The sequence below is a fragment of the Pleurodeles waltl genome, chromosome 11 (genome assembly GCF_031143425.1).
Source record: "Pleurodeles waltl isolate 20211129_DDA chromosome 11, aPleWal1.hap1.20221129, whole genome shotgun sequence".
Taxonomy (NCBI): domain Eukaryota; kingdom Metazoa; phylum Chordata; class Amphibia; order Caudata; family Salamandridae; genus Pleurodeles; species Pleurodeles waltl.
In genome coordinates this window covers 870355567-870381284 of record NC_090450.1, presented here as the reverse complement: position 1 = coordinate 870381284, position 25718 = coordinate 870355567, and the positions used below count along the sequence as shown (strand labels likewise).

The 25718-nt window shown below is 44.0% G+C and overlaps 1 protein-coding gene across 3 annotated transcripts in view; it reads right to left on the bottom strand.

Moving 5' to 3' along the window:
- Positions 1-25718, bottom strand: part of TRPV4 (transient receptor potential cation channel subfamily V member 4) — a 467135-nt gene that overhangs the window by 26276 nt on the left and 415141 nt on the right. For all 3 annotated transcript variants that reach the window (XM_069214733.1, XM_069214732.1, XM_069214731.1), the window contains exons 13-14: positions 23844-24160; positions 8854-8981 (exon numbers count right to left, since the gene is read on the bottom strand). In XM_069214733.1, coding sequence (XP_069070834.1) covers positions 8854-8981; positions 23844-24160 — 445 coding nt within the window. The remainder of the gene's footprint in view (positions 1-8853; positions 8982-23843; positions 24161-25718) is intronic.

Below are 25718 nucleotides of genomic sequence, written 5' to 3'. Positions count from 1 at the left end.
AAACCTTAAAAGGAGAAAAATATTTACATTGAAGAAAAAAAAAAAATATATATATTTCTTTTGGATTACTTACTTTTATCTAAACAATGCAAAATATACCTCCTCCTCCTTTCTTTTTAACCATGCCAGGAGAAGCACCCATAACTTGGTCCAAATGGAAAAAATCTTTCTTGCATTATTCTAGAGTTTGTGGCACACATTTATCCAATGAAAGGAAGACGTCTTTACTCATGCACTGTTTGTGTAGTGAAGGGCAAGAAGTTTTTGAATCCTTACCAAAGCCTGAAGATGAAGAAGCTGACTTAAATGAGTTTGAAACTTGCCTGAAGAAATTAGATTTACATTATTTACCAAAAATTAGCATGATTTTGGAGCGTTATCATTTTGGAATGAGAGAGCGAAAACCTGGTGAAACTATTGAGGAATATATTACTGCCTTAAGGAAATTAGCAGCAACATGCAAGTTTGGAGCAACCATTGATGAACGCATAAGAGATCAGTAAATGTTGAAATGCTCCAGTGATAAGATAAGACAGGAACTATGGAGTAAAGATGATCCTTCCCTGCAGGAAGTTGTAATTCTAGCTAAGGGTGTGGAACACACTCTAGCTTGCGTGGAAGAGTTAGAGAAGAACAAGAGTCCTGCTATTAACAAGATCATTCAGAAAAAGGAACAACAAAATGTATGCAAAGAAGGTGATGGAGATAAAGAAGATGGTAAAGTTAATCAAGCGCAATGGTCTAGATTCAAAGACACTAAATGTTTCCGTTGTGGCAATATTGGACATTATGCTTCTTACAAAAAGTGTCCAGCTATTAATGTGACTTGTAAGATATGCAACAAAAGGGGGCATTTTGCAAAGTGTTGCAAGTCAAGCAAAAATTCTCCTTCTGTGAAAGTTGTGGAAGATTGTATTTTAACTGTTTGTACACAAGATAAGAAGAAAAAACATCCAAAGGATTTTGACACTATTTTGGGTATTGAAAGTGAAGTGTTGTTTGACTCAGGTGCATGGTTAACATTATTGTCCAATGACTTATCTGACAAACATTTAAGTCAGAGTGTTGAATTGAAAGATCCAGATGTGATTCCTGGAGCATATGGTGGACAAGTAATAGATTTGAGGGGTTATTTCAAATTTGAGATTACTTTCAAGACTAATATAACTTTTGGTAAAATGTATGTGCCTGTAAAGGGTGACAGTGTTTTGAGTTGGCCACACCAAAAAGAACTGAATGTTATTTTGGATCCAAATGCGCCTACACCTGTCATGATTAAGAGTGAGTATGTCCAAATGTTGCGTGATATATGTGAGGTCTCTGGAAAAATTGAGAATGGGAATGTTGTGTCCTTGCCTGATTTTGTTGATGAATTCAAAGATGTGTTTAGTGACAAGTTGGGGTGTTTGACGAAATATGTGCATTGCATTAAGATTAAGGAAGGGTCTGTGCCAGTGGTGTCCAAGGTACGACTTATTCCTATATCAATGAAGGACGATGTTGAGAAGGAGATACAGAGGTTATGCAAAGAAGGCATAATTGAACCAGTAGAGTGCTCTGAATGGGTTTCTCCAATTGTCATTGCACGTAAATCTTCTGGAGAAATCAGGTTGTGTGTTGATTTGAGGAATTTCAACAAGTGTGTTATTAGTGACCAGTTTCCGTTACAAAACATAACTGAAATGGTATCTTTGTTACATGGGGCAAAGTTTTTCAGCACGTTAGATTTAGCCTCTGCATACCATCAGGTCGTTTTGCATGTTGAGTCGAGAGATTATACTACTTTTATTACGCCGTTTGGCACTTTTAGATACGTTAGAATGCGTTTCGGTTTGGTGTCAGCTGCTGCTGTATTCCAGCGTATAATGTACAATTTATTTGGTTCTGAACCTGGAATAAAGTACTTCCAGGATGACATTTTGATTTATGGACAGACAGAGAAGGAGCATGAGATGAGAGTGAAGGTACTAACTATTATGAGAGATCATGGTTTGACGCTTCAGTTGAAGAAATGTTCCTTCAGTAAGACAGAAATTGAGTATCTCTGTCATAAAATCACTGCTAGGGGTTTGTTTCCAAAGAGTGATCTTGTTAGTAACATTTTAAGTTTGCGTCATCCAGAAAAGAAAGAGGAACTATTGTCTTTTCTAGGAATGGTGGAATTCCACGCTACGTTTTTACCTAACTTAGCCTCCAAGACGGAGCATATGAGGAAGTTGCTTAAGAAAGGCGTTGGATTTTTGTGGGACGGAGAGTGTAAAAAGAATTTGAGAGCATTAAAAGAGAATTGTCCACTGTGGAAAGCTTGAATTTGTTTGATCCCGGAAAAATGTGTGTGATCATGACGGATGCTAAAGGTCTGGGAGCAGTTTTGTTACAGAAATCTGATGGTGGTGATATACTTAAACCAGTGGTGTACAATTCAAGGACGTTATGAGGAGCAGAGATCAACTATTCTACTATTGAGAGAGAAGCTTTGAGTATATTTTGGGCAATCAACAAATTCAGGAATTTTGTGTGGGGAAGGGAATTCCATGTTTACATTGATCATAAGCCTCTTGTTGAAGTTTTTATGAAGAAGGGACTTGATTTGATTTCTAGTAGGATCAGCAGATGGATTGGTAACCTTCAAGATTATAATTTTAATATGTTTTATGTACCAGGGGCGTGTAACAAAACTGCTGATTGTTTATCGAGACTTACTTCTGAATCTGAAGGAGGTTTAGGGATAAATCATGAGTATGAATTTAGTGTGTGCAGTGTTACGGAAGGGATAAATGAACAAGATGAATGGGTAAGAGCTGTAGCTGAAGATTCTGTGTTACAACGTGTCTGCAAATCGCTCAGGAGTCATTGGCATTCAGATGTGAAGTGTGATGAAGCATTGAAAGGTTTTTGGAGTGTGAAAGATGAGTTGTCTGCGGCAGAAGGCTTGTTATTCCGTAGATTAAGATTAGTTGTTACGAGTGCACTGACGGACAGAATTATTGAGCTGGGACACTCAGGACACCAAGGCATGAGTAAGACAAAGGCCAGAATCCGCCTTAACTATTGGTGGCCAGGCATGGATTTGATGATTGAAAGGGCAGTCAGGAGATGTCCTGATTGCTGCAACAGTGACAAAATATACAAAACTAGAGTTCCATCTATGTGTGTCAGAGATTTGGCTAGCAAACCGTGGGATGTAGTTTGGATGGACATTGTGGGACCTATTCATGCGAAGGGTGGGGCTAGTTACATTTTGGTCTTGGTGGATCAATTCTCCAGGTGGGCTGAAATAGGGATTGTCCGCAGTATTGAAACAGGGAGAGTAATTGGATTGTTAGATGAGATTTTCAGCCGAGAGGGGTTACCAAATTAAATTTTGACTGATAATGGCCCGCAATTTGTATCTAATGAGATGGAAGAATATCTTAAGCGTAGAGGGATTAAGCATAGATTGTGTTCCCTGTATCACCCTGAAGGAAATGGGACTGTGGAAAGATTCAATAAGTGTGTAAAGGAATGTGTGCAACTGGAGGTGGCAGCTGGCAGGAATTGGAAAGAAGGTTTGAAAAAATTCCTCCTTGCATACAGATTCACGCCACATTCTACTACGGGTGCAGTCCCTTTTGAATCATTCAGAGGTAGGAAGGGGAACACTGTTAGTTCCGGGTTGGGTGTCATGGAATAAAAATAGCACTGTTTCCTGGTCCGACAAGGGAGGATATGAAAGTGAGTGTGAAAAGAAATGTATAAGAAAAAGGAAAGAGTATTTCGACAAGAAGAAGAGTGCTTGTACTGCCAGTGTGAATGTTGGTGATGACGTTTTAATTTAAAAAAAACACACTATGTAAAAGTGGAAGTAAATTCTTGGGTCCTTTTGTAGTCATCAAACTTTTCAGGAAAGCAGTCAACATTAATGATGGGAGGATATGAAATCTCAATCGTGTTGTGATTTCAAAGAAGAAAATTTAATGAACTTTAATGTTTGTGTGTTCTCATTATTTTTTTTTATTTTTTTGTAGTGAAGTTTACAGTTCTGCTTGTTCTGTATTTTCAATCATATGTTTTGGGGGGAAGGTGTGTGGTATCTGGAATGTATTACATCATAGGAGCTGTAGAATGTAAGAGGATTCTTATTCCTCAGGCGGTGCTTGAAGAGAGACAGAAAGCTGTTGGAGGAGGAGAAACCTTATTGATGTACTTTTGTGGATGGGATATTTCTAATCAAGAATCCACTTGAACCATTTCCTTTTGGATTTAACTTTTACACTATGCCTGACAGCTCACTGAACCTCTGGCTCTGTGTCTCTGCAGAGCTGGTTTCTGTGGCATGCACTGTGGCCTTAACCAGTCCCTGTAGGAGGCAGGTCTGGGTTACCGGCCCTCAGCCCTTCCACTGTAATGGTATAAGCACCCGTGGGTGGCCCCATCTATCAGGCTGATTATCCTCTTTCCTCCACCCTTCAACATGGCAGCCCGCCACCTCACCAAGGCCTTCCTGCTGCTGCAGAACAATGCGAGCCACAGCCGGCAGTTTTTGGTCAAGCAAGTGAGTAATGACTCCTGCGGCAGCTCTCTGCGATCACCAGGCCATGCAGAAGTGATCCTGCATTCCTATTCCTCTATAGCTTGTCTGCAGGTGGTGCCCAATGCCTCCTAGTGCGTTTTTCCTTCAGCCATGCTGTTGTGTGAAAGAAATAGAGGCTCACTCTTCTTGCTTCTCTACAATTTACTGGTGGCACTGGCTTAGTCCTCCTACCACTCTAGTGTGTGCACATGTGGGAAAGTATTCCCTTCAGCTAATCTCAAGTGTGCTTACTGAAATTATTCTAGTACCAGCCCTTCCATGGAGTCACACAATTGTCCATCTAACCGACAACTTTATCCAGTGCACCAGCTGCTGCGCAGTTCCCATATGGCACACATTCTGGGGTGCCTTGCTCTCTAATCTCTCCTGTAGCTTGCATGAGATGGTATGTGTTTGTCCACCCATTTCTGTAATGTTTCGAGGGGGCTGACATCCATCCTTTTTCCCCGGCATGTGCCTCTAGTCCCCCATTTCACCTATAGCACACCGATATCATGCAGAAACCTGTGGAGCTAGCCCTTCTCCTGCCAATCTTCTTCAGATCGCCTGGAGGTGTGTGTTTGCTTCCAAGCTCACTATAGGGCACCTGCAGGAATGTTTTCTCTGCAGTGCACAACTGAGTATACTCCCTGGAATGTGTCTGCAGAGGTATTCTGCCTTTTCCTCTCTTTAGCTTACCAAGAGATGTGTAGCTGCCTTCACCCCCTCTTTTTGTGTGAATAGTGATGCTCTCTAGCCCATCATGCTGTTCTATGGTATCTCTCCCACTTCAGTGGGTATTTTCTGTCTGTTCACTAGTCACTTTAACATCTCTGTGGACTGCTTCTTTCTTCCAGCCTCTCTACACTACACCTACTCTGGGGCATCCGCTCATATAATGTTCCAGCTTAGGTGTATTTGGCAAGCCAGGTGAGATTTGTCTTCATCCAAGATCACTATAGAATGCCCTTGGATTTAACTTCTATAGCATGCTTACACAGAGAATTTTCTCTTGCCCTACTTAGCCTGTCCGAGATGTGATTCCGACATCTTACCCATATACAGTCCTTACATTGTTGTTTCAGTGCCCTTCCCAAGTAACACACCTTTTAGTAGTGTATGAACTTACACTGTGCAGCGCTTCTGCATGGATGCCCCTGCCTCACTCAGTGTGCCCTGTGAGAAAGTGTAGTTAGTCAGCTCATCCCTCATATCTCCCCTTGTGCTCTGTTTACAGAGGTGGCCATCGACCTGCCACTTCAACGTAACAACATATTTTGTGCTCTTGAGAGACAGTGTCTTTCCATCCCTGTGAAACCAGTGTACCCAGGGTTGTCTTGGAGACTATTGCCCTCCCATCTTTAAAGTATTTGTGTGCAGTGACTAGGACCTTGTACAGGCTGATGTGGTGAAACAGGGTGCCTTTTTAATTTCATAACAAAGCTTAAAGAGCTGACACTTTCCACTGGTTGCTTGGGAGGACATGACATGATTCTCTTAACAAAATATATATATATCAGGTCTGTAGGGTTTTGTAGGTTGCTGGAGAGATGATTTTACTATGCCTTTTGCCACCTGCCCACCTAGATATGTATGACAGGAAAGACATCAGCAGGAGACAAAACTAACATCTTCTACACAATGACCTTGGAGCTTGACACCTGCTCCTGTAATATGTGTAGGGACAGTCACCTTCTCCAGGCTGCACTAGGGGATCATTTTATGTTCCATGCATAAATGGGGGCTGACTTTCTGACAGGTTAGTTTGTGGGGATAAATACATCTTTCTGTGATTCATAATGTATCCGGTGAATGGCTCCATTTATCTGTGGGCTTCCCCGTATTAAAATAAAACCCTGATAGAAACGTGTCCTTTTGTGACAAGTCGTCTTCAGCACTTAGCAGAACACTTCTTTTATCTAAAGCCTGGCATGGAGATTCAGACTAATTCAGAACACATGATCTCCTTTACCTTTGCTGTCAACAAACCATTTATTTCAACAGGGTGCTAGTAGGACTGTCACAGGAAGTTTTGCAAGTGGTCAGATACCAGGTTGTTTGCAAGGCTGATGATAAAACCGAACTGCTACATGAAAATGATAAATATCTGTTTATTAGCTTCTCAGAGTCTGTAATGAACAGTTTTTTTTTCAAACTAAAAATGCAGGTTCTATATAAATACACTCAAAATGTGTGCACCTTTTTATCCAGCACCGCGCTGTTTGAACATTTTTGTTCTCTCAGTCCATGCCTACATCAGTAATGGCTACTTTCAGAAATTTACCTACTTTTTGTGTATTTGATTTGATGTTACTAATTCAAAAGACACCCCCATGTTTTTTGCAATGGCAGGTATGTTATGCTCATCACAACCTTACATGTGGTCCACTCAGACCTCTCTGACGACCTCAGGGTAAACATTCTCTGTCTTAATCCCCTGTACAGTGTTTTAAAAATGCGACAGTAATTGGCTGCAAAATATACTCTCCATAGAAATCCAAAATTTCCCTCTTTGAAGTGTATCCTTCCGTTCTGCCTTCCTGGATAGGTTACAGGAAGAATCTTAACGTTTGTGCACATCGGGCTCTACTTTATGTATTTCAGCAACTTCAAAACACAGCTCTTCAGATACTTTGGGGGGGGGGGGGGGGAGTGTTTCTCAGAAATAACCTTTTTCTCACTGTCTTTCGTGAACCAAGAGAATGCAGTTCAAGTTCACCCACGTTATCCACACGGCATTCCATCCTCAAGTCTGTCTTCCCTACTATTGCACTCCATTCCACCCTGACACTTTGCTCCACTCTACGACACTTTACTACATTCCACAACACTTCACTCCACTCGATGAAACTTTACTCAACTCCATGCTATGCCACTCTACGCCTCTCAATCTCTACTACACAACACTCTACTCCAATCAAATCAAATCAAATCAAATCATTAACATTTATAAAGCGCGCTACTCACCCGTGCGGGTCTCAAGGCGCTAGGGGGGAAAGGGGGGGTTATCGCTGCTCGAACAGCCAAGTCTTTAGGAGTCTCCGGAATAGACTTCTATAAGGTTCAATAGACAACAATCCACTCTACAACACTCTATGCACTCTACATCACTCCGCTCTATGCCACTCTACAGCACTCCACTTTATGCCACTCCACTCGCCACTCTCCTCTATGCCACAAACCTTTAGCCATGCTGAACAGCAGCAACACTGGTGTACAACATGGCTAAAACACATTGGCAAAGCCACTAGCTCTTCCATAGATGGAACCTAATGGCTTTGCCTATGCTTGTTAACCTGATGTTAGCACCCCTATCAAGCTCAAGAATGAGGTGTCATGTGGGGGTGTTTCATTACTTACATAAGAGCTGCAGCACCTCGAGCATCCCTGTAAATTCTACAGTACTGTCTCACCTATCCCAGTGTCCACACTATCAACTGAGGTAAATATGGTCACGCGAGTTAGAGTGGAGGCCATGCCCCTTTAAGAAAACCATGACTGTCGTCCAGGTAACTTCTTTCCACCTACCTCTGGATACTGCAAGCAATGAAAAGAAATTTACCACAGCAAGGTTTTGACAGGCTTTCAGAATGTTGAACACTAAGCCTGGGAAGAGAGGGGCACTTTCTTTTGTTCCACTTGAGATTGCCCATCGTCTTCAAAACGATGACATCTCAAAAGCAGATGATAATTCTTGAGGCTACAGGTTTTCAACAGATTTGTTCTTCAGTCTGGCAAATTACATTCACGGGAAGAACTGCATGTAATAAGATGACCTGCGTACTTAAGACTAAGCGGTAGTGTTGACACACATTCTATTCACAGACAGCCAACTATTCAGCCACGCATATAAATGACAAAAGGAATTCAGCGGATCCGCATTAGAGAAAAAGGCATGTGGTCTAATGAGGCCTAATTATGAATCAATAACAGATATTCCACGAAACACTGTCATAATTGGTAGGCACTGCCTGTCTTTCATATTTACTAGGAGGCCTAAATACCATCTGGTATTTCATGCTGTGCCCCCTGTATTACTTGTGACTTCATTAATATGCAAATTAGTATGCAGTTCCGCTGTGCCCTCTAAACACTTATCATTGCTGCCCTGGGAACCAATCAACTATAATGCATTTTGAAACTATGAAAACTGAAGAGAGTTTTGTGTCTGTGAGCGCGTTAATTGAAGGGGCATCCTTAGTGAACACAACCCATTTTCTGACACAAAAGGCTTCCACTGCTTCCCGTTTAATTACATTTCAAATGACATCACAAAAAAGGATAATTTTCTACAACTGTACCTGAAACACCATCTGCGGTCCGGGGTGCCATCTGAATTCTTCCCCACGGTGACGATTTCTCCTGACCGGAACGCTTTTCGTATGAACACAGGGAAAGACCGCTCGATGTCCAGAATGGTGGTGGCCCACTGTTGACAGAAAAGCACCAATGAACACCTCAGCTTGTGAAACCAAGGTCACCACGAATGCACACTAGACCACCCACACACTAGAATGGAGTTTCTATGAAAATTGTAAAATTCATTAGGATGGGCCACGGCAATTACATTGCAGAAGAGGGACAAATTATGCGACATGGTTGAATATATTAATCAGAAAAGGCAAATTATACAACAAAAAGGTAAATTGTTCCTCATGTGATACAATTACAGACAAATTATGCTGCACATTTTGTGGTAGTGTTCGATAGACATTATGACATTTTTCTCACAATGAATATACATAATGGGTCCCTAGCTACACAACAAAAACATTGTACATTCAGCAGATTCTATTCAAAATAATATTAACCAAGAATTAATTTGCCTGGCATAGAAGAACATGGACGTCATTTGTGTAAATAAATATGCAGCAGTGCACTTGGTAGAAAACGAGCTGTAGAGAATGGACGTCTTTTTATCTGCTCATTCCAGATATGTTTTAGATTTTGCCCTAATCGTCACCCTATGCCTGAGCTATGGGTGTCTAGATGCGCCTTACATTAAGAAACAGCCCTGCAGAACAGTGTTCGTAGTTGCGTATCAGTTATGAAAGTATCTCACTAGGAGGTACATTACAGATGAGGCTTCATACCTTAAAAATACAAAAGGACTGGGATTTTTCAAACCGCTGCGTACTCTTGAAAAATTATTTAGTGTTGACTGTGGTTTTAAATATGAACTTGCATGAAGAGTGAAAGAAAACATTTCTATGAAAAAAAGGATAGATTATTTCTGTACTGTAGGGTTTTTATTATCTATGCAGACAAAATTCCTTTCCCAGTTTATACACAGGCATATTAATATCACAGGACTAACAGCTGAAAGGAGGGCGGGTAACGTTTGCAAAGTGAATACAGTTGCCTATTGCACCTGATGTATAGCATTTTTTTTTTTAAATGTTATCCATTTCAGCTACAAACTATTTCTTTTTACCGCATTAACCATTTACACATCATGATTTTTGCCGTTTTCTTTGTGTCAATTATTTGTCGTAGAAAAACACCCTTATTGCCACCATTAGACTTTACAATTTTAAGAACGCAAACCTGTGACAAATTTCCATATAAAATATATATTGAAAAACAACCCTTGTTAAACCAAAGACCGGTCCAACAGGATTCCTAACAGATGACAGTCACTTATTTCAAATCAGTTGCATCTTAGACAGTCGCAGCTCGCAGCAAGCAGAAGGGGCGGGGCGGTGCGCAGGGGGGAATAAAAATTAAATTAGAACATTGGAACGTTGGCAGCTCCATTGAAAACAATGGAGTGCTTCGGGCTTTTACTGGCCGGTAAAAGCGCAGCGCCAACGTTCCAATCTTCTTTGTTCACAGCAGCAGCTGTGAACAAAGCCTCACGGAGCCTGAGGGGATTTTAATCCCCTCCCGTTCCGTGAAGCCTTTGTTTTATTTAGGAGAACATTCTGCCCTCTAATGGCAGAATGTTCTAATAGCCTTAAAACCCGCCGTAGCGGGCTCTACCGGCTATTAAAGGCCCTCTCCCTAGTTAAAGGCCCTCGCCTTCGGCTCAGGCCTTTAACGCAGGAGCAGGCCTTTAATAGCCGTAGAGCCCACTACGGCGGGTTCTAAGGCTATATTAAAAATAATTTTGAGAACCCCCACTTACCTGAACGCCGCGCGCCGCTCTGCTCCTCAGTCTCCTCTGCCTCATCGCTGCAGGCACAGGCTCCCAGCCTGCCCTGCAGCCAATCCTGATGCTGCTCAAAACAGGTAACTGTGTTGCTGGGCTGGAGAGAGCCTACTGCGCATATGTGTTTGGCCGGCCCGAGATGGCCAGCCAAACACACATACATTCTGAGCCTCAGTGCTCGTCACCCCCGTGGCCCCGCCCTTTTACCAAAAAACAATAATAAACATAGTTGTTAGAAATGGGGTCTTTGGTTGACAGTCAGGTTACCCCCTGTTCAAGCAAGGACCCTCACTCTAGTCAGGGTAAAAGAGAATCACCCTCAGCTAACCCCTGTTTACCCCCTTGGTAGCTTGGCAGAGCAGTAGGCTTAACTTCAGAGCGCTAGGTGTAAAGTATTTGTACCAACACACACAGTAACTTCATGAAAACACTACAAAATGACACAACACCGGTTTAGAAAAATAGGAAATATTTATCTAAACAAAACAAGACCAAAACGACAAAAATCCGACATACACAAGTCAAGTTATGAATTTTTAAAGATTAAACTCAAAAATAGCACTTAGAAACAAAAATGCTTCGATGAGATGTTAACACGGCGTCGTGACGGAGTCGTTCCCAACAAGCCGACACCAGCGGTGCCGGACACGGAGTCGTGTCGACCCCCAAGTACAGTACCTTTGGTGAAGAGTGAAAACAAGCTAATGCGAGAAGTCGGGAATCGCGGCGTCTGTGCGAAACGTTGAATCCGTGCACTTCGAGCGACGTGGGTCACGACGTAGTGCGGTGACTTCCACGGAGTCGCGGACTTCAGCGGGGCTGCTGCGGCGTCGGGCCTGCGAAGAGCGTCGCGTTCCAGCGAAGGTCACGGCGTCAGGTGCAGGCGGCGTTACCGGATTCAGCAGCGGCGTCGGTCCGAAGTCGATTTCCTTGGATTCCACCAGCTTTTCTTTCAAGGGCCCAGGGACTGGATAGGGCACCACTTGTCGGGGCAGGAGTCTCTCCAGAGACTCCAGGTGCTTGCAGAGAGAAGTCTTTGCTGTCCCTGAGACTTCAAACAACAGGAGGCAAGCTCTAACTCAAGCCCTTGGAGATTTCTTCACAAGATGGAAGGCACACAAAGTCCAGTCTTTGCCCTCTTACTCTGGCAGAAGCAGCACTGCAGGAAAGCTCCACAAAGCACAGTCACAGGCAGGGCAGCACTTCTTCCTCAGCTATCAGCTCTTCTCCAGGCAGAGGTTCCTCTTGGTTCCAGAAGGGTTTCTAAAGTCTGTAGATTTGGGTGCCCTTCTTATACCCATTTTAGTCTTTGAAGTCACCTTTCTTCAAAGGGGACTCACACCTACTTGTGAAATCCTGCCTTGCCCAGGCAAGGCCTCAGACACACACCAGGGGGTTGGAGCCGGCATTGTCAGAGGCAGGCACAGTCCTTTCAGATGAGAGTGACCACTCCACCCCTCCCTCCTAGCAGAGATGGCTAATCAGGAAATGCAGGTTACACCCCAGCCCCCTTTGTGTCACTGTCTAGTGCGAGGTGAAAAACAACCCAACTGTCAAACTGACCCAGACAGGGAATCCACAAACAAGGCAGAGTCACAGAATGGTTTAAGCAAGAAAATGCTCACTTTCTAAAAGTGGCATTTTCAAACGCACAATCTTAAAATCAACTTTACTAAAAGATGTATTTTTAAATTGTGAGTTCAGGGACCCCAAACGCCACATGTCCATCTACTCTCTAGGGGAATCTACACTATAATCATATTTGTTGGACCTGGCTTTTTGACGGGGACATCCCCAAACTTTTTGCCTCCTTCCTCCTATTTTTTCTGACCTGTTGTTGTTGGCTTTTGACCTCTGGGCACTTTACCACTGCTAACCAGTGCTAAAGTGCATATGCTCTCTGGGTAAATTGTACTACTGATTGGTTTATCCATGATTGACTATTTAATTTACTTGTAAGTCCCTGGTAGAGTGCACTACATGTGCCTAGGGCAGGTAGATTAAATGCTACTAGTGGGCCTGCAGCACTGGTTGTGCCACCCACCTCAGTAGCCCCTTAAACCTGTCTCAGGCCTGCCATTGCAAGGCCTGTGTGTGCAGTTTCACTGCCACTTCGACTTGGCATTTAAAAGTACTTGCCAAGCCTAGAACTTCCCTTTTACTACATATAAGTCATCCCTAATGTGTGCCCTAGGTAACCCCTAGAGCAGGGTGCTGTGTAGGTAAAAGGCAGGACATGTACCTGTGTAGTTATATGTCCTGGTAGTGTGAAACTCCTAAATTCGTTTTTACACTACTGTGAGGCCTGCTCCTTTCATAGGCTAACATTGGGGCTGCCCTCATACACTGTTGAAGTGGCAGCTGCTGATCTAAAAGGAGCAGGGAGGTCATACTTAGTATGGCCAGAATGGTAATACAAAATCCTGCTGACTGGTGAAGTCGGATTTAATATTACTATTCTAGAAATGCCACTTTTAGAAAGTGAGCATTCCTTTGCACTAAAAACTTGTTGTGCCCTTCAATCCACGTCTGGCTAGGTTTAGTTGACAGCTCCTTGTGCATTCACTCAGACACACCCCAAACACAGGGTACTCAGCCTCACTTGCATACATCTGCATTTTGAATGGGTCTTCCTGGGCTGGGAGGGTGGAGGGCCTGCCCTCACACAAAGGACTGCCACACCCCCTACTGGGACTCTGGCAGACAGGATTGAGCTGAAAGGGAACTTGGTGCATTTCTTAGAGACTCTTTGAAGTCACCCCCACTTCAAAGGCACAACTTAGTATAAAACAGGGCCTCTGCCCTACCTCATCAGACACTTGCTGGAGAAGAAACCTGAACCAGAAACTACATCCTGCCAAGAAGAACTGCCTGGCTGCTCAAAGGACTCACCTGTCTGCTTTTCTACAAAGGACTGCTGCCTTGCTGTTGGCCTGCTGCCTTGCTGAACTCTTGCCTGGCTGTAAAAGTGCTCTCCAAGGGCTTGGATAGAGCTTGCCTCCTGTTCCCTGAAGTCTCAGGACCAAAAAGACTTCACTCTTCCTCTTGGACGCTCCGTGCGCCGAACTTTTCGACGCACAGCTTGTTCCGCGGCAAGAAAAACGCCGCACACCGACGCTGATCAACGCGACGCCTTCGGGACGACCGAAACTTTGACGCAGGCCTCGCAAGGACAACGCCGCCCGACTTCCCGGGAGAAATCGACGCGACGCCTGCCGTGAGATCAAAACTTTGACGCACGGGCTCGCAAGGACAACGCCGCCCGACTCCGCAGGAGAAATCGACGCGACGCCTGCCGTGAGATCAAAACTTTGACGCACGGGCTCGCAAGGACAACGCCGCCCGACTCCGCAGGAGAAATCGACGCGACGCCTGCCGTGAGATCAAAACTTTGACGCACGGCCTCGCAAGGACAACGCCGCCCGACTCCGCAGGAGAAATCGACGCAACGCCTGCCGTGAGATCGAAACTTCGACACGCAGACCCGCAGAACGACGCGCAGCCGGAAAACAAGCAGGAAAATCCACGCACAGACCTGGGACATCTGGTAATCCCCGCGACCCACAGAAAGAAACTGTCCCCGCGTGGAAAATAACGACGCAAGTCCGTGTGTGCTGGGGAGAAATCGACGCACACACCCTTTTTCCACGCACCTCTTCCTTTGTGGCCCTCTGAGGAGATTTTCCACCAGAAACCAGGTACTTTGTGTTTGAAAGAGACTCTGTTTACTTTCTAAAGACTTAAGACACTTTATATCACTTTTCAGTGATATCTTTACAAATTCATATTGCATCTTTGATCGTTTTGACCTGAAGATACCCAGATAAATATTATATATTTTTCTAAATACTGTGTGGTGTATTTTTGTGGTGTTATGCTATGGTGTTGTATGATTTATTGCACAAATGCTTTACACATTGCCTTCTAAGTTAAGCCTGACTGCTCGTGCCAAGCTACCGGAGGGTGAGCACAGGCTGATTTTGGATTGTGTGTGACTTACCCTGACTAGAGTGAGGGTTCTTGCTTGGACAGAGGGCAACCTAACTGCCAACCAAAAAACCCCATTTCTAACAATATTTAAAGGTAGCCCCCATGTTATCCTATGAGAGAGACAGGCCTTGCAATAGTGAAAAACGAAGTTGGCAGTATTTCACTGTCAGGACATATAAACCACATTAGTATATGTCCTACCTTATCCATACACTGCACCCTGCCCTTGGGGATACCTAGGGCCTACCTTAGGGGTGCCTTACATGTAAGAAAAGGGAAGGTTTAGGCCTGGCAAGTGGGTACACTTGCCAAGTCGAATTTACAGTGTAAAAATACACACACAGACACTACAGTGGCAGGTCTGGGACATGATTACAGAGCTACTGATGTGGGTGGCACAACCAGCGCTGCAGGCCCACTAGTAGCATTTGATTTACAGGCCCTGGCACCTCTAGTGCACCTTACTAGGGACTTACTAGTAAATCAAATATGCCAATCATGGATAAACCAATTACATACAATTTACACGGAGAGCATATGCACTTTAGTATTGGTTAGCAGTGGTAAAGGGCTCAGAGTTGAAAAGCCAACAGCAACAGGTCAGAATAAAATAGGAGGCAGGAGGCAAAAAGACTGGGGATGACCCTGCATAAGCAAAAGTCCAACAATAGTTTATTATCGTCTTTTGGTAGAAGGTTTGCAGCTGTCGCTGCTGGCGGAGGGGTAACGCTCCTCCGTCCTAATGGAGGAGCCGACCCTGATCTTAGAGAACAGCCATAGGGAATTCTAAAATGCTTTAGACTCTGGGTCTGCAATTCCTACCACAGGAGGTCTCATAGACAATGCCACACGTTGATCAAATTTAGGACTATGCCACTCTAGCCTTTCAGTTGAAGGTGAAGAGTGTTGGTAATAATAGTTTTGGGTCTACAGTAACCCATATTACCAGGCCACTCTATCAGCATACAGTTTGAACTTTCTACACATAAATATACTACGAGTTCATGCATTAAAGATGACATTGGCTACAAATTTGCACAACTCACTTTTGTGTGATTATCATTTGCTTAGTCCCATATGCAAACCGTAGTTTTGACTGTCATCCTTCGGCTGAACCAAAGAAATTACACTGTGAACAAACATGCTCCAAACTCCACAATATGTATGCAAGGTATACTGATTATCTAAATAAAGCAGGCTTTAATACTTGTTCAAGTCAGAGTGCCCAAGCCTTGTTATAGTCTTCTCAGCTTTGCCACACACTTTTGTAGTTTTTGAAATTTCATTTGGTGGTGACCAACTTCAGCAACTGTGTGATAGCTACAAATTCATTGATGAAGATCTGCTTTTCTTTATCTCTGTACAAAGTGAGATCTAACAAAGCTATAACCATGTCTGTACCTTACTTGAAATTCAAATATATTCAGCTAATGATTGGAACATGAAAGCTCTGCAGTAAAATATCGTGGGCCTGTTTTCGCCTTCCAAAAAATTTAAAGTATTCAGGATTGAGATGAAAATGCTTTTTCTATACAACAGCAATAAACTGGCTAAAGCAAACAAAAACAACCTGGCATAGAAATGATAGGATGGTACGTTGTTTGAACATCTATATAAGCAGTCAGTAAAACAGTATTCTATAATGTCCCTTTCAAACATACTTATATCCGCGACGGTCAAGCACTTTAAATCATTTTTATGCAGTTACTAAAACAAAGAGCATGATTTCACTAACTATACTGCAATGATGTGAGAAAGAAGACACCTTGGCTCTATGGTCGGTAACAGCTTGAAACTTTCCTTTGCAAATTCGATATTGAGTTAACATCCCTTAGTCATTCTACGAGGGAGTGAATTCAGTGCTTCAATCACAATCATGGAAGACAAGTGAATCTTTTGGCTCTCTGTGAATACCCCGATTTAAGGCAATGCACAAGACATCTGCTGCCTTAAAATGTGTGAGAAGTCCCATATCAACTTCCTAAAGACCACACAGGCTGGATCCATAGCTATAGCTTTCTCAAAAGGTTAGTTTCCTCTTATCATACTGCCCAGGCCGCTCAATAGTGCTTATGGAACCAATGAGCTTGTAGCTAGGGAGGTATAAAGTATGGTGGGGAAAGTGGGATAGCAAATACACTTGTTAAACTCTTCTCTGTCACCACTGTGTACGGATTCTGCAATGGGCCCGTACTCAGAGCATGTATAGCTTAACCTGTGCTGCTCTTGGTTTTTTAGAGTGTTATTTGGATGTGATCAAAGACAAATTGCCAATTCCATCATTGTGAATGACTTCCATGACACATACGTCAATGATGAAGAGACAAGATGAGCACAAGAATAGGCAAAAAAAATACATTAAAAAAAGTGTATGCACATATATATATATATATATATGGAAAATCCACTTACCCAGTGTACATCTGTTCGTGGCATGAGACGCTGCAGATTCACATGCTGTGCATTATCCTGCCATCTAGTGTTGGGCTCGGAGTGTTACAAGTTGTTTTTCTTCGAAGAAGTCTTTTCGAGTCACGAGACCGAGGGACTCCTCCCTTTCGGCTCCATTGCGCATGGGCGTCGGCTCCATCTTAGATTGTTTTCCCCGCAGAGGGTGAGGTAGGAGTTGTGAATATAGTAAATGTGCCCATGCAATGGAGTAAGTATGTATGTACATAATGTGTATTAAAATAGTATTTATTTACAAATTTACAATTTCCATTCAACTTATAATGGCTACAGGCTCCCGGGGAGGTGGGAGGGCGCATGTGAATCTGCAGCGTCTCATGCCACGAACAGATGTACACTGGGTAAGTGACATTTTCCATTCGATGGCATGTGTAGCTGCAGATACACATGCTTTGAATAGACTAGTAAGCAGTAATCTCCCCAAAAGCGGTGGCTTAGCCTGTAGGAGTTGAAGTTGTCTGAAATAATGTTCGCAATACAGCCTGTCCTACTGTGGCTTGTTGTGTTGTTAACACATCTACACAGTAATGTTTTGTGAATGTATGAGGCAAAGACCATGTGGCTGCCTTACAAATTTCTGTTATAGGTATATTCCCTAGAAAAGCCATTGTGGCACCTTTTTTCCTAGTGGAATGCGCCTTTGGTGTAATAGGTAGATCTCTTTTTGCTTTAATATAGCAGGTTTGTATAGATTTCACTATCCATCTGGCAATGCCTTGCTTGGATATAGGATATATTGGATTTCCTGCATGAGGTTTTTGGAAGGCTACAAACAATTGTTTTGTTTTGCGAAACTGTTTTGTTCTGTCAATGTAATACATTAGTGCTCTTTTAATATCTAATGTATGTAAGGCTCTTTCGGCTACTGAGTCTGGTTGTGGAAAGAAGACTGGGAGTTCCACTGTTTGGTTTAGGTGGAATGGTGATATAACTTTTGGTAAGAATTTGGGATTTGTACGGAGAACCACTTTATGTTTATGTATTTGTATAAAGGGTTCTTGTATAGTGAATGCTTGTATCTCACTTACTCTCCTAAGAGATGTGACAGCTATTAGGAAGGCTACCTTCCAGGTTAAGTATTGCATTTCACAAAAGTGCATGGGTTCAAATGGTGGTCCCATGAGTCGTGTTAATACAATATTAAGGTTCCACGAAGGTACTGGTGGTGTTCTCGGGGGTATAATTCTTTTTAGTCCCTCCATAAATGCTTTGATGACTGGGATTCTAAAAAGTGATGTTGAATGTGTAATCTGCAGATAGGCAGATATTGCTGTGAGATGTATTTTAATAGAAGAAAATGCTAGTTTAGACTTTTGTAAGTGTAGTAGGTAACTTACAATGTCCTTTGCGGAAGCATGTAGTGGTTGAATTTGATTATTGTGGCAGTAGTAAACAAACTTTTTCCATTTGTTTGCATAACAATGGGGGTCATTCTGACCCGGGCGGGCGGCGGAAGCCCCCCGCCTGGCGGGAACCGCCAAATGGCCGCTCCGCGGTCAGAAGATCGCGGAGGCCATTCTGACTTTCCCGCTGGGCCGGCGGGCGCCCGCCAAGGGAGCGCCCGCCGGCCCAGCGGGAAAGGCCCTGCAACACAGAGGCCGGCTCCGAATGGAGCCGGCGGTGTTGCAGGGGTGCGACGGGTGCAGTTGCACCCGTCGCGATTTTCACTGTCTGCTATGCAGACAGTGAAAATCATGCTGGGGCCCTGTTAGGGGGCCCCTGCACTGCCCATGCCAGTGGCATGGGCAGTGCAGGGGCCCCCAGGGGCCCCACGACACCCGTTCCCGCCATCCTGTTCCTGGAGGTCAAAACCGCCAGAAACAGGGTGGCGGGAAGGGGGTCGGAATCTCCATGGCGGTGCTGCTTGCAGCGCCGCCATGGAGGTTCAGCCCAGCCAGGGGAAATCCGGCGGGAAACTGCCGGATCCCCTTTTCTGACCGCGGCTTTACCGCTGCGGTCAGAATGGGCACTAAAGCACCGCCAGCCTGTTGGCGGTGCTTCCGTTGCCCGTGGCCCTGGCGGTTTAGGACCGCCAGGGTCAGAATGAGGGCCAATGTCTTGTAGTAGGTTTCCTAGCTTGTTTAATGACCTCCATACAATCTTGTGTAAGGTCTAAGTGTCCAAATTCTAAGACTTCAGGAGCCAGATTGCTAGATTGAGCGATGCTGGATTCGGGTGTCTGATCTGTTGTTTGTGTTGAGTTAACAGATCTGGCTTGTTTGGTAATTTGATGGGAGGTACTACTGATAGGTCCAGCAGTGTTGTGTACCACGGTTGGTGAGCCCAGGTTGGTGCTATGAGTATTAGTTTGAGTCTGTTTTGACTCAGTTTGTTTACCAGATAAGGAATGAGTGGGAGAGGGGGAAAAGCATAAGCAAATATCCCCGACCAACTGATCCATAACGCATTGCCCTTGGACTGAGGGTGTGGGTACCTGGACGTGAAGTTTTGGCATTTTGCGTTTTCTTTTGTTGCGAAAAGGTCTATTTTTGGTGTTCCCCAGCATTGAAAGTAATCTTGGAGGATCTGGGGATGAATTTCCCATTCGTGTGTTTGTTGGTGATCTCGACTGAGATTGTCGGCTAACTGGTTTTGAATGCCTGGGATGTATTGTGCTATTAGGCGAATGTGATTGTGAATCACCCAATGCCAAATTTTTTATGCTAAGAGACACAGTTGTGACGACTGTGTCCCTCCTTGTTTGTTGAGGTAATACATTGTTGTCATGTTGTCTGTTTTGACAAGAATGTGTTTGTGGGCTATCAGTGGTTGAAATGCTTTCAATGCTAGAAACACTGCCAACAGTTCTAGATGATTTATGTGCAGTTGTTTTTGTTGAATGTCTCATTGTCCCTGTATACTGTGCTGGTTGAGGTGTGCTCCCCACCCCATCATGGAAGCATCTGTTGTGATCACGTATTGAGGCACTTGGTCTTGGAATGGCAGCCCTTGGTTTAAATTTATAGAGTTCCACCATTGAAGCGAGAAGTGTGTCTGGCGGTCTATCAACACTAGATCTTGGAGTTGACCCTGTGCTTGTGTCCAGTGTCTTGCTAGGCACTGTTGTAAGAGCCGCACGTGTAGTCTTGCGTTTGGGACAATGGCTATGCAGGAAGACATCATGCCTAGAAGTTTCATTACAAACTTCACCTGGTAGTGTTGGTTTGGCTGCATGTTTATAATTATATTCTGGAACGCTTGTACCCTTTGCGGACTTGGAGTGGCAATCGCCTTTTGCGTGTTGAGTATTGCTCCCAAGTATTGTTGTATTTGGGATGATTGTAGGTGTGATTTTTGGTAGTTTATAGAAAACCCTAGTTTGTGTAGAGTTTCTATAACGTATTGTGTGTGAAGAAGACACTGTTGCTGAGTGCTGGTTTTTATTGACCAATCGTCTAAGTATGGGAATACGTTCATGTGCTGTCTCCTTATGTGAGCGGCTACTACTGCAAGGCATTTTGTGAATACCCTTGGGGCTGTTGTTATCCCGAATGGTAACACCTTAAATTGGTAATGCACGCCCTGGATTACAAACCTTAAGTATTTCCTGTGAAAAGGATGTATGGGTATGTGGAAATATGCATCCTTGAGATCTAACGTTGACATGTAGTCCTGTTTTTTGAGCAAGGGAATCACGTCTTGAAGTGTTACCATGTGGAAGTGATCTGATTTGATGTAGAGATTCAGCGTTCTGAGGTCTAATAAAGGTCTCAACGTTTTGTCTTTCTTTGGAATTAGGAAATACAGGGAGTAGACACCTGTTCCTTTTTGATGGTTGGGTACTAGTTCTATTGCTTGTTTTTGTAACAATGCTTGGACTTCTAGCTGTAACAGGTCTAAGTGTTGTTTGGACATATTGTGTGCTTTTGGGGGCACATCTGGTGGGTAATTTATGAATTCTATGCAATAACCATGTTGGATAATGGCTAGGACCCATGCGTCCGTAGTTATGTTTGTCCAGTTTTTGTAGTATGCAGTAAGTCTCCCCCCCACTGGTGTTAAGTGTTGGGGGTTTGTGACAATGAAGTCACTGTTTGGCTTGAGTTGTTTTAGAGCTTTGGAATTTCCCCCTTGCTTTTGGGAATTGACCACCCCTGTATGATCCTCGAAACCCTCCTCTCTGGTACTGCCCCTGATAGGTGGGTCTGGCTTGTGAGGTGGAAGGCTCTGGGGTTTGGGTACGAAACCCCCCTCTAAATTGTGGTCTTCTAAAAGTGCCTCTGCTTTGTGGGGAGTAGAGCGCGCCCATGGCCTTGGCCGTGTCTGTGTCCTTCTTTAGTTTCTCGATTGCCGTGTCCACTTCCGGCCCAAACAATTGTTCCTGGTTAAACGGCATATTTAACACAGCTTGCTGGATTACCGGTTTAAAACCTGAGCTCCGTAACCATGCATGCCTGCGAATGGTTACCGCAGTGTTCACTGTCTGTGCTGCTGTGTCTGCCGAGTCCAGTGCTGACCTTATTTGGTTGTTGGAAATTGCTTGTCCTTCCTCAACAACTTGTTGGGCACGTTTCTGGTGTTCCTTGGGCAAGTGCTGTATTATATGCTGCATCTCGTCCCAGTGTGCCCTGTCGTAGGGAGCCAGTAGAGCCTGTGAATTGGCAATCCGCCATTGATTGGCTGCCTGTGCTGCCACCTGTTTGCCTGCAGCATCGAACTTCCGACTTTCCTTGTCAGGTGGTGGTGCGTCTCCTGATGATTGGGAGTTTGCCCTCTTTCTGGCCGCACCCACGACCACCGAATCTGGTGTCAGTTGCTGTGTTATAAACACAGGGTCCGGTGGGGAGGTTTATATTTTTCTCCACCCTAGGCGTGATAGCTCAACCTTTCACTAGGTCCTGGAACACCTGTTTGGCGTGCTTAAGCATGCCTGGGAGCACTGGCAAACTTTGATAAGAGCTGTGGGTGGATGCCAAGGTGTTAAATAAGAAGTCATCTTCTATTGGCTCTGCATGCATTGCTACATTGTGGAAAGTAGCTGCCCTTGATAACACCTGCATATATGCAGTGCTGTCCTCTGGAGGTGACGGCCTTGCCGGGTAACAATCGGGACTGTTGTCGGAGACCGGTGCATCATATAAGTCCCATGCATCCGGGTCATCCTGTGTCATCCCTGTGTGTGTTGGTGACTGCATTGGGGGTGTTGTTACCGGGGACAGCTGTGGTGAATGCAGTGGAGAAGGCTGTGGCGAAAATCTTGGTGGTGGTGTTTTGTCTCTTGCCACCTTTGGCTGCATTTCCGACTCCTGAAATGCTAGCTTTCTTTTTATTTTAATAGGAGGAAGAGTTTGTATTTTACCAGTCTCTTTCTGGATGTGCAGCCTCCTTTGAGTATGGTCTGGTTCTCCTATACTTAATTCCTGCTCAAATCTGTGCTCTTGCATTTGGCTGGAAAGTCCGTGCTCTTCTGTGTAGGAGCCTATTTTCGGCTCCGAGGCTGCCTTTTTCGACACCGAAGGTTTCGGTACAGTCTTTTTCGGCTCCGAGGAAACCTTTTTCACCTTGGGTGTGTTGAACTCTCGGTGCCGAGATGGTTCGGAGCCGGTATCTCGACCGGAGTCGGATGTCTTCGGCTGTTGTGAGGCCTTTTTCGATGCCAACGGTTGGTCACTGTGTTTTCGGGTTAAGCCATGGCCTGTTGGCGGTGGCATCCCCTTGGCCTTTATTATTTTGGAGTCAGTCTTTGCCAGGGCAGTTTTACTCACAGTTTTTTGTTGTGCCGTCGGTAGCTCACTTTTGGAGTCGTCCGAGTCCGATTCTTGAAAGGAAATTCTTTCCTCCTCCTCGACGTCGATCGGTTCGGCCGGTGTCGACGCCATTTGAAGTCTTCTGGCTCTTCGATCGCATAGGGTCTTTTTTGATCGAAATGCCAGACAGGCCTCGCAAGTATCCTCCCTGTGTTCCGGTGATAGACACAGATTACAGACCAAGTGTTGGTCTGTATAAGGATACTTGGCGTGGCAATTCGGGCAGAAGCGGAAGGGGGTCCGGTCCATGAGTTTCGACGATGGACGCGGTCGGGCCGACCAGGCCCCGCTGAAGAGTGGAAGCCCCGAAGGGCCGCAGGAGCGCTTCTTCTATCGGTGTCGATGTCCTAACACTAAACCGGTACCGAGCGCGAACAATACCGTCGATTTTTCGATGATTAGCTAACTTTTCCGATTCGAAATACAGAGCGAAGAGAAACACGTTCGAACCCGATGGCGGAAAGAAAACAATCTAAGATGGAGTCGACACCTATGCGCAATGGAGCCGAAAGGGAGGAGTCCCTCAGTCTCGTGACTCGAAAAGACTTCTTCGAAGAAAATCAACTTGTAACACTCCAAGCCCAACACTAGATGGCAGGATAATGCACAGCATGTGTATCTGCAGCTACACATGCCATCGAACATATATATACACACACACACATATACATATATACACACACACACATATAAAGGAAAGGATATTTAATAAATGATTGTGCTAAAGAGGAGCACAATGAGCATGAAGTCAGTTCTATGAGATCTCATCAGTGATAAAGCAGCCGAGTTGCAATATGATTTTCGGGGAATTTTTGGTTCCCCTCTTAACCAGAGACCCACAGCTTGTCTTTCTGTTTGCTGTCGTGGGACAGAAATAGATCGAACTAGGCACGTACATGTAAATTAGAAACTACTCTTACTTATGGTTCCTTACCTGCAATTTCCAGATTTGCTTGCTCTCCTTTGACACCTGCCCAACAGTTTCTCCCATCAGAGCGATTAACATGTTGAGAAGCAGCACAAATGTCAAGATTATGTAGGTCACTAGCAGAATGATGAAGACTGCGGGGTATTTGGCACTGTTGATCATCTCCAGGTCGCCCATGCCGATGGTCAACTTGAAGAGGTCTAGCAGGAATTTGCTGAAGGTGCTGCTGTCACGACATGATGGGTATTCAGGGGTTGTGCAGTTAGTTGAGTTTTCGGTGCAGTTTACTGCGCTGGGACAAGGGTTCAACAAAGACACCAAAGCTGTGAAAAACAGAAAAAAACTTCCAGTTAGTGTCTGCATGTGATAAAATTGGCCTCATTTATGAAATAATCTACTTTTGGGAATTAAATCTGGATGGATTAAAAAAATGATCTTTGTAGTCCTTGTAAGGAGTCTGAACCAAATACCTATTTTTTAATTTTGTGATTTTTTTTCTTTTTCTTTCAATAATTATTGTGTATGTTGGATATGTGAGAGCATATTAACCTTCCCACAGTATGTTGCCAAGGCTTACCCCTTCCCTTTTAAGTTGGCAGCCCTATTTAATTATCATCACACATCTTCTTCTGTCGTTTAATATCGGTGGTTTGTAACCCTGAGCGAGACTAGTTTTGACACGACATTTGGAAGTCCCACCTGCAAGCTTCACTTTCATTGCTCACCAGGAACTTGGGATGGGATACGCAGAGGATGCTGCTAAGCTTGCTCCTCTGGTTTCCATCTGGGCCAACTCTCTTGCTGTACTAAATAAGGAAATTATCTCTGATTGCCTGGGGTGTGAGAAAGGTATGAAAATCCAGTGGCTAGGTTATATTTTAACCAAAATTAACTAAATTGGGCAGGCCCTCCCTTTTCACCAGTCCTGCACCATTCATAAATCAGATTTATTGTGGGTTTAAACTGACTTCAGGGACAGGTCAAGGTCATTGAGGGAGGGTTACGAGTTTGAAAAGCGGTCTGTCAGAGATTATGCAGAGGTCCACCTCTCTCCCATTGCGGAGCCTGTCTTGAGCGGGTGGGTAACTCCTGGGATAGGTGTCTGTCACTAGGTTCAGGTTGGGTTTCTTGAGGTGGAATCTGGGGTTTCCTCTGGGCCAGTTCGAATCCACAAAAGTTCTCTTATGCCCATAAGATGAAATCTCTCCGCAAACCCTCTTGCACTTTGTTTTCTTTTGCAAGTTTTAACGATTTGTCAATGCAGTTTTTAATATCGAATATCAGGAGAAAGTGGATCGGATCTTCTGGAGTGGTTTTGGTATATTTACAACAATTGGATTCCCCACCAACTGTATTAATAGCTGTTCTTTCTTGAGATGTGTCCTACTACAGTGGTTTTATTTGTTGATGGACTTCTGTGTACTTGATTATTAACCTCAATGTTTGCAATCTGCACTTGGTACTTGTATATGCTTTTTCATCTATTTATTACTTGATACTGTGATTTTTGTTGTGTTCACTTTAATGGTCACACTTGTGGCTGAAATAAAGATTTCTTTCGAACTTCTGAGTGAGCCTAGTTAATGGTAACATCTGTAACAACAAGATACAACATGACATCATGCTACTTACATGACAATTAAGGACGTTTCAACTTAATTCAACATTTTTTGTATTTCCTAGTAGCAAAACACTGCTGCCAAGGGCCATCAATGTTTTTCCATCATTGTTTTTTAATTGTTGCTGGGGTATTCTGCACACTTATTTTCTGGAAAAAGAATGTTTAACGCCTTTCCTTTACCTTTCTCTACTCCCCTTAGCTCTTTTTTCCATTTCACAGGCTGAATTACTCAATTCTGTGTTCAAATAATTACTGCAATA